Consider the following 9852-nt stretch of genomic DNA (forward strand, 5'->3'; position numbering starts at 1 on the left):
TAAGTATTCCTTTATATGTGGTTCAGAGTTCTGGGACCAGCCCCTGAGCTTGCTTGTTCGGGTATTCTGTGTTGTTGTTGGCGGAGCTCTCTGCTATATGTCCGCCCGATCCACCATCTTGTTTGTTCTCCGGCCGTTTGGTTTTAAGTGGAAACTGTCACTTTAAATTTCAAGGAGATTTGTGCACATGCATGCATAGTAGAACCCTCCAAGGGAGGGGGTGGGGTATCCATTCACAAAGGCATCAATTATTCATATGCAAATTCAAACTGAAGCTGAAGAAAATGAAATCAAGTCTACAAGAGCCAAAATATGACCTTGACTATATCCCACCTGAATTTAGAGATTATCTGAAGAACAGATTTGATACATTAAACACTAAAGACTGAAGACTAGATGAGTCGTGGGATGACATTAAGAACATCATACAGGAAAAAAGCAAAAAGTCATTGAGAAGACAAGAAAGAAGGAAAAGGTCAAAATGGATGTCAGAAGAGACACTGAAACTTGCTCTCCAGCGTAGAGATGCTAAAGCAAAAGGAAGAAATGAGGAGGTGCAAAAGCTGACCAGAAAATTTCAAAGATCAGCTCGAGAAGATAAAGCCAACAAAACATTACATATTACACATATTACATATTACACATATTGATCTGGAATCAGAAAACCAAAAAGGAAGAACACGCTCAGCATTTCTCAAGCTGGGGGAACTGAAGAAAAAATTCAAGCCTCAACTTTAGTTATTGATCTGGAATCAGAAAACCAAAAAGGAAGAACACGCTCAGCATTTCTCAAGCTGGGGGAACTGAAGAAAAAATTCAAGCCTCAACTTTAGTGATTGAAAGATTCACTGGGAAAATTATTGAATGATGCAGAAAGCATCAAGAGAAGATGGAAGGAATACACAGAGTCACTATACCAAAAGGAAATGGTTAATGTACAACCGTTTCAAGAGGTAACATATGATCAAGAGCCAAGGATACTGAATGAGGAAGTCCAGAGTGCATTGAAGGAATTGGCAAAGAATAAGGCACCAGGAATCAATGGAATAAAAATTGAAATCTTTTAAGAAAGTGAGGTGGAACAGGAGGCACTCACTCATCTCTGCCAAGAAATTTGGATGATAACTATATGGCCAACTGACTGGAAGAGATCCATATTTGTGTCCATTCCAAAGAGCGGTGACCCAACGGAATGTGGAAATCATCAGATAATCTCTTTGCTATCGCATGCAAGTAAAGTTTTGCTAAAGGTAATACAGAAACAGCTGCAATCATACATTGACAGAGAACTTCCAGAGGTTCAAGCCAGATTCAGAAGAGGCTGTGGAACGAGGGATAGCATTGCTGATGTCCAATGGATCTTGGCTGAAAGCAGAGAATATCAGAAAATTGTTTACCTATGTTTTATTGACTACACAAAGGCTTTCAATTGTGTGGATCATGACAAGCTATGTACAACAATGCGAAATATGAGTCTTCTGGAATTGTGCTCATGTGGAATCTGTATATGGACCACGAAGCAGTTGTTCGAACAGAATATGGGAACACTGAATGGTTTAAAATTTAAAAAGGTGTGCAACAAGGTTGTATTCTTTCACCATAATTATTCAACTTGTATGCTGAGCAAATAATCCGAGAAGCTGGGTCATATGAAGAAAAACGTGGCGTCAGGATTGGAGGAAGACTCATTAACAACCTGCAATATGCAGATGATACAACCTTGCTTGCTGAAACTGAAGAGGACTTAAAACATTTACTGATGAAGATCAAAGAGCACAGCCTTCGGTATGGATTACATCTCAATGTCAAGAAAACAAAAATCCTCACCACTGGACCAATAAACAACATTCTTATCAACGGAGAAAAGATTGAAGTTGTCAAGGACTTCATTCTTCTTGGATCAACTATCAACACTCATGGAAGCAGCAGTCAAGAAATCAAATGACGTATTGCATTAGGCAAACCTGCTGCACAAGACCTTTTTAAAGTGTTGAGCAAAGATGTCAGCTTGAGGACTAAGGTGCGCCTGACCCAAGCCGTGATATTTTCAATTACCTCATATGCATGCGAAAGCTGGACATTGAATAAGGCAGACTGTAGAAGAATTGACGCTTTTGAGTTATGGTGTTGGAGTAGAATATTGAAAGTGTCATGGGCTTCCAAAAGAACCAATAGATCTGTTTTGGAAGAAGTCCAGCCAGAGTTCTCCTTGGAGGCCAAGATGGGCAAACTTCATCTCTCATACTTTGGCCATATTGTCAGGAGTCACTGGAGAAGGATATCTTGTTTGGTAATTGGAGGGTCAGAGAAAAAGAGGAAAACCCCTAATGAGATGGATTGGCCAAGTGGCAGCACTGATGGACTCAGCGTGGCAACAGTAGTGAGGTTGGCCCAAGATCGGGCAGTGTTTCGTTCTGCTGTGCATAAGGTCGCTATGGGTTGGTACTGACTTCATGGCACCTAACAACAACAACCACAACAATCACAAGAATGAGATAGCTTTGTGAAGAATGGGTACCCCAGAACACTTGTGCTTGGGCACATGTAGAACCTGTACACACACCAAGAGGTAGTTGTTCAATATAGAACAAGGGATAGTGCCTAGTTCAAAATCCACAGAGTTGTATCAGGATTGTGTTCAATCTGAATGCAGAAAAAATAATCCCAGAAACCGGACTATATGAAGAACTCAGCGCCAGAATTGAAGGAAAAGTCATTAACAACCTGTGATATGCAGATGACACAACCTTGCCTGCTGAAAGTGAAGTTAGCACTGATTGATGAAGATCAAAGACTATAGCTTTCAGTATGGATTGCATCTTAAGATAAAATAGAAAGCCTCAAAACTAGGCCAACAAGTGACATGATAAATGGATAAAAGACTGAAGTTGTCAAGACTTTTATTTTACTTGGATCCACAAAGAACACCCATGGAAATTGTTGTTATGCACTGTTGAGTTGGTCCCAACTCAAACCCTGTGTAGGGTTTCCAAAGAATGACTGGTGGGTTTGAACTGCTGACCTTCCAGTAAGTAGTCCAGTGCTTATCCTACAGCATCACAACAGCACTAGTAGCAGTCAGAAAAAGAAATCAAATGATGCATTATATTGGGCAAATTAAAGATGTCACCTTGAGGACTAAGGTGTACCTGGCCAAAACCATAGAATTTTCAGTTGCCTCATATGTATGTGAAAGCTGGCCAGTGACTAAGACTGAAGAACTGATACTTTAAAATTATGATATTGACAAAAAATATTTACATACCATAGACTAGCAAAAGAGTGAACAAATCTGTCTTGGAAGAAGTATAGTCAGAATGCTTCTTGGAAGTGATGATGATGAGACTTCGTTTCAAACACTTGGGATACTTTATCAGGAGGGACCAGTCCCTGGAGAAGGACATCATGCTTGGTAAAGTAGAGCAGGCCAGCAAAACAGAGGAAGACTCTTAACAAGAGGGAATGACGCAGTGGCTGCAATAATGGGCTCATAGTGGAGTCCTGGTGTGGCGCTGAGGGTTAATGCACTGGACTGCAAGGTTGGTTTGAACCACAAGGTCGGTGGTTCAAGCTCATCAGCTACTCCTTGGAAACCCTATACAGGGTCGCTATGAATTGGAACTAACTCGATGGCACTTAACAACAACAACCAAGGAAAGTTTGAGAGGATGGTGCAGGATCAGGCAGTCTTACATTCTGTTGTATGTAGGGTCAATATGGATCAGAATCAACTTGATGGACCTTAACAACAACAACAACCTAAAATGCATGTAATAATCACAATTGCCCTGTGGGGTAATCGTGGGAATTAAGGGAGTTAAGATATGACACCATATAAAGAACAAAATACATGTGAGCTTTTTATTATGAGAAATACTAGAATGTACAAGGCCCCATGACAGATGTTCTTTAGGATGAAAAGCAGAAAGAGCTTACAGAGTTTACTGTCTAATTGGGAACTCAAGTTAGAGTCCCATACCAAACCGAACATTAATTCCTGAGCAGACAACCAATTGTTGAGTCCAGCAGCACAGATCAGCCTCTTAAATGTAGAAACAGTAGGGCTGAGTGACCTGGGCCAGAAGAGCATCTTTCTACAAGGTGCCAGTCTCACATTTGTTACCTGTCAGCAGGTGCTTATCTCTTCGCCATAATCTGTTCATGGCAGACTGTATATTAAGCCCCATTGGTAGTGGCCCAGCCTATGTTAATCCTGCAGTTTTAGCCATGGGTGAGTGCTAAGTGATGCAGATGCTGATGGGGAATTAAGGCTGTTGACAACAAAGATTGGTTTAACTGTCAGTGCTCAGTGAACTGGTACAGTTTGTCAATGTCTGCAGTTTATTGAGGATGACTTTTGTGAGATATACAGAGAGTTCTAGACTTAATAAATTATCCACTCATAGAGGTAATTCTGTACAAAAACTGGCATAAAGCATGTATTGCCTAATTGTGAATGAATAGGACAGTTAACTGGTGTTCCATTAGTTCAAGGACAGGGCTGCTTATTGTGGTATGGGGTACTCATGAAGGCCTTTGGAAGAAATGACTATAAAAGAGACTTCAACAAGAATTTAAGATAATGCTTGGGTAAATCCTACTTAAGTCAAATATTAACTTGCTCTACCTTACTTGCTAACATTTGTTGCTCTATATTTTCTGGTACCCCATAATAAAAGATTTTTGTTTGGTTAAATTATGAGTTCAATAAGTTTCCAAGAGTGGATTTGAGAACATAACCTCCATCTACTCTAACAGTGCTTCTATGGGGGAAGAAAGAGGATTTCTTAATTTCTGAGAAGCAATTTATAAACTCACTTTGAAAACTAGACTCTGATTGGTTCATTCATCAACACTGATTTACTGAGTAATTAGGACACTGTTGTAGGCCCTGGGGACACAAGAGTGAACTAAGCAAAGAGACTGTCCTCATGGAGCGGATATTCTAGAAAGGCAAGAGCAACAAATATACTAGATAAGTGTGATGCATATATTGCACAAGAAGATGATCAGTGTTGTGGAATAAAGAAAAAAAGGATGTGGGTGGGTGGCAATTTTAAATAAGAGGTCATCTTGAAGGTAACATTTAAGCAAAGTGTGAAGAGTGCCAGCCAAAATGACCATACCTTGGGGGGAAGAGCATTTCAGGCTGGAGGAAGAACTAGTACAAAGGCCCTAAAGTAGGAGCTTACCTGGGAAATTTGAAAAAAAGGTAAGGAAGCCATTGTGTTTAGAGAGGAGTGAGAGTTGGACATAAGATCAGAGAGGTAACCTGGATGGTGGAGAAAGGAATTTACCAGAGCATGTAGAGCCTTTGAAAATGTTAGATCACTGGTGTGGGTCTGGCTTAAGGTAGGGTCTACTTACCACAAGCTGCTCCTCGGAAACGCTATACAAGGTCACTATGAGTCAAAACTGACTCTACAGCACGTAACAACAAGGATTCCTGGTGTGGCATTCTAGGATAAGCACTGGACCGCAAGGTCGCAATGTCGGTGGTTGAAACTCACCAGCCACTTCTTGGAAACCCTCTACAAGGTTGCTATGAGTTGGAATTGACTCAATAACACTTTGCAGCAACAACCTATTGTTGTTAAGTGCTGTGGAGTCGTTCCGACTCATAGCGACCCTGCACAGGGTTTCCGAGGCTGTAAATCTTTACGAGAGCAGAATGCCTCATCTTTCTCCCGCGGAACCGCTGGTAGTTTCGAACTGCTGACCTTGCGGTTCACAGCCCGATTCGTAACCACTACGCTACCAGAGCTCCAGCAACAACCTATATAAAACTAATTTTTCCTTTTCCCTATCTCCTTCCTTAAACTTTAAAGTACATACAAGTCACCTGGGAATCTTGTTAAAATTCAAATCTGAGATTCTGTATTTTTAACAAGCTTCCAGGTGATGCCAGGTTTAGTGAGACTCTATAGTTCTAGACTGACAGTCTAGAAGGGCTGGTGGTCTACTTTTATAAAACACCTACTGATAACCCTCCGGAGCAGAATAATGCTCTGGCACAGATGGAGCTTTCATGAGATGGAATCAATTCTATAACAACTGTTTTTTTGTTTTGTTTTTTGGTGATAGCTCCCAGAAACTTTTGGTATTACCTCCCCATCAGCTGGTTGTAAGTGCCTTCTTGTTCCCTTTCAAACTGAATGAACCACCTCAAAAGGCTTTTGGTCATGTGTCCTTGGTGGTCATGAGTATCCTTATTTTGTGATCCTGTCATCTGGTTACTAAGAGCATCATCCAAGCTGCTTCCAAAAACATGAGGCCTCCTCCCTGGTACCATGAAGGCTGCTTCTGAACTTCAGACTGGGAAACGCTGCTCTGATCTTTGTGTCTTATTCCACTTATAGAAGATCTGACTTACATTCTCCACTTTTGATCTTATTTCTTGATAGTGCATTTCTACAAGCTAAGTCTGATGCAGTTCAAAGATTGATGATGCACCAGGGCTGAAGAGGTAATCCCCTGATGCCTGTTTATTAACAAGCAAGATTGGCTTTTATAACAGCCAGCCATACATTTGCAGTTGAGTAGGATTGTTGCTACATATGAACATATAGGCTATCAGGTCAGATAGAGTCCCTGGGTGGTACAGATGGTTAACATGCTCTGCTGCTAACCTGAGTCCACCCACAGGTACCTTGGAAGAAAGACCTGGCGGTCTACTTTTGAAAAAGTCAACCATTGAAAACCCAATGGTCAGACTTGATGGCGATTGTTGTTGTTTTACTGGAGTCAAATAGAATTGGATTTGGATGGAGCGTCCATCTCTTATTGTGAAATCTTTGAGCGTTCGTTGGCGCTTCTGATCCTGTTTTCTCATCTGGACAATGGCAGTGGTAAGAATACTGCTTTCATAGAAAGCACTGAGTAAAGTGTCTAGTATATGATGATACTAGCTATTATTTTTTATATTTATTGTTAACATCCCACCGTTTTATCAAATTGCTTCGTAGGCTGGCATTATGACACCCATGTTTACGCTTTCTGGGATTAGGGTATCAGGGCAAATCCCTCAACAAAGGCTTTCAAGGGCGAGACAAGAATCCAATGGCATTTCCGTTACAAAAGATACCAGAGAAACTGAAGCTGTTTAGTTTAGAAAATAGATGACGGTGGATGGATGTGATGTCTGGCTTATATTGGAAGAAGCAGAGTACTATGAGACCCTGGGAGCACAACTACGATTAGTGGGAAGAAAAAAAGGGAAGTACAGTCCGAATCAAAGTGAGAGTAACTTTCTTGTATACTAGTTAGGGAGAAATTGGGGGGTGGGGTGGGGAACACAAAGATGGTTACAGGTGGGCTCTTGCGCAGTCGCAATGGCGGCGGAGCCAATCACTCGGCTCAGTTAGTCCTCGCGCGAAGGTACAGCCATACAGTTCTGACGTCAGCGGTTACCATGGAGAAGTCCGAACCAAACGGAACGCTAGCGGGCGCGAGGGGCCGCAGGATCTGAGCGTGGCTTTGAAGACGCTTCTCCACCAACATGAGCGGCCGAAGTCGGAATCGAAAGTCGACCCGCACCAAAAGTCGGGCCAAAGCCCGCGCTAAAGCCCGAGTCCGTGCTGCTCCTGATGACGCCCCTCACGATCCGGACCAGCCACAGTGCCCGAGGCTCCGGGAGGAAACGGAGGAAACTGAGGCGGCACAGGTGCAGGCAGGCGCGGGGTGGGGTGGCCTGGAAACCGCTGCGCCCGTGCAGTTCCCCTACCCCCGGGAGGAGGGGGCCTGCCGGCTCCCCCTGGACTGTGGTCTCACCCTGCGGGCCCGAGTTGCAGAGGGTCGTGGGCAGGCCGGCGCAGGGAGGCCTCCATCTCTCTCGGAGCGCCTGGGAAGAGACACTGCCTTCGTGGGAACCGTGGGAGCTGTGGCCAGGCTGAAAAATGGCCCTCGGGTTGGAAATAGGCGTGGCCCTGTTAGGAAGAAGGTTCCAGAAACCACCAGTGCGATGGGAAGAGGGCCCCAGGCCATAGCTGTTGGGAAGATGAAGATCGGGGCCCTGGGGGAGTGCGCCTCCAGTTTAGTGGTGGAGGCAAAGAAGGTGGAGGAGGATGCAGGGTCAGGCCCCCAGGCCACTGATGGCAGCACGGACACCCTGGAGACAGTCCAGCTAAAACTGGAGACCATGAATGCTCAGGCGAACAGGGCCTACCTTCGGCTCTCACGCAAGTTTGGGCAGTTGCGACTGCACCACTTAGAACGCAGAAACCTCCTCATCCAGAATATCCCAGGCTTCTGGGGACAAGCTTTTCAGAACCACCCGCAGCTGTCATCCTTCCTCAGCAGCCAAGATAAAGAGGCACTCAGCTACTTGACCAGCTTGGAAGTGGAAGAACTTGGCCTCGCCAGATTGGGCTACAAGATCAAGTTCTACTTTGGGCGCAACCCGTATTTCCAAAATAAGGTGCTCATCAAGGAATACGGGTGTGACCCTTCGGGTCAGGTGGTGTCTCATTCTACGCCTATCCAATGGCTCCCAGGCCATGATCTCCAGTCCCTAAGCCATGGGAACCCAGACAACAGTTGTAGCTTCTTTGAGTGGTTTTCGAACCACAGCTCCATTGAGTCTGACAAAATTGTTGAGATAATTAATGAGGAACTTTGGCCCAATCCCCTGCAATATTACCTTATGAGTGAAGGAACCCTTGGAGAGAAAGGAAAGGAGGTCAGGCGAAGTCCAGCAAGGCAGCCAACAGAATCCTCTGAGGTAAACCAGACCAACTGATGCCGCACAAGTCTCCCTCATCCCCCCTGTTGGACCTTGGCCTGCCTGACAACATGTGCTTGGCCGTCTGTCTTCATGTTGGTCTCTCTGCACCATAGCCCCTTTGGACCCTCACTACCCTCAGCTACAAGAATATCACGTGCTTTTGCCTCCCCATGGCCTTTGTGCTTTTTTTTTTTTTTACATTAGTGCTGTATTTTACATGAGCTCATATATGCTGTTGATATGCTAAACCCATGGTGCTTCATATGGGTGCTGCCTTTACCTACATCACCTGGACTCTGACCTTTTCCACCTGTCTTAAACATGAGTCCGCCTCCAGCAGGACTAGGATATCCTCAAGCCTTCTTACATCAAGACTAGTGACTTGCCGGCCAGACATGCCATCTTTGGCAAACTTCTCTACAGATTGCTTCTGCACCATAAAACCAGAGTTCATGGTATTGGCTATCTGCCAGAACTGAGAGTCCCATGGCCTTGGGGCACCAGTCATACTGCCACCTACTGGATCTCTGGTTTTGATCAGGAATCCATGTTACCAACTCTGCTGGACTCAGCAGAACATAGACCCCTGGTTGGTGGGCCTGAGTGAGCACTCTGGTGGGCACCATGCCATGTGCTCTACACATATGCCTCTCGCTTACCTTCAGGCCTTTCTACATACAGGTGGACCTCTTGAGGCCTGTGCTAGGCCCCAGGACTATCGGGCACTGAATTTTGTTTTGGTTGCTGTAACCTCAGTTGGCTTCCTGGCCAAGGACTTCAAGAACTGCCTGTGGATCCAGGCTCCCTACCAGTGCGTGAGACACACACCTACTCACCCCAACTTTCCAGAAATATACTGGCTACCGGATGGGTGGACTGGTGTGTGTGGACATGTGCTCATTGTCATCATGCTGTGGCTATAGGTGAGCCCCTTCCTCAGATATAACCAGGGCCCTGGTGGCAGCGCTAGGGAAGTGGCCTTTGTGATCTATGAATCTGTCTCCTCTTGTCTTCATCCCAGACCTCCATGCTGCTCTTCTTGGCCACTCTCCCTCCTTCCCTTCCTCTGCACACAGCTAGGGTGACAGCTCAGCACTCACCATACACATGCATACACACACACACACACA

At 44.6% G+C, this 9852-nt stretch overlaps 1 protein-coding gene across 1 annotated transcript; it reads left to right on the forward strand.

The window, feature by feature from the left end:
• Nucleotides 1-7463: 7463 nt before the first annotated feature.
• On the forward strand, nt 7464-8737 carry LOC102812370 (testis-specific Y-encoded-like protein 5-like). Its single transcript, XM_006859197.1, has one exon. The coding sequence runs from the start codon at nt 7499-7501 to the stop codon at nt 8735-8737; it is 1239 nt and encodes a 412-aa protein (XP_006859259.1). The 5' UTR covers nt 7464-7498.
• The last annotated feature ends 1115 nt before the right edge of the window (nt 8738-9852 follow it).

The sequence above is a fragment of the Chrysochloris asiatica genome, unplaced genomic scaffold (assembly GCF_000296735.1).
Source record: "Chrysochloris asiatica unplaced genomic scaffold, ChrAsi1.0 scaffold00031, whole genome shotgun sequence".
Lineage (NCBI taxonomy): Eukaryota > Metazoa > Chordata > Mammalia > Afrosoricida > Chrysochloridae > Chrysochloris > Chrysochloris asiatica.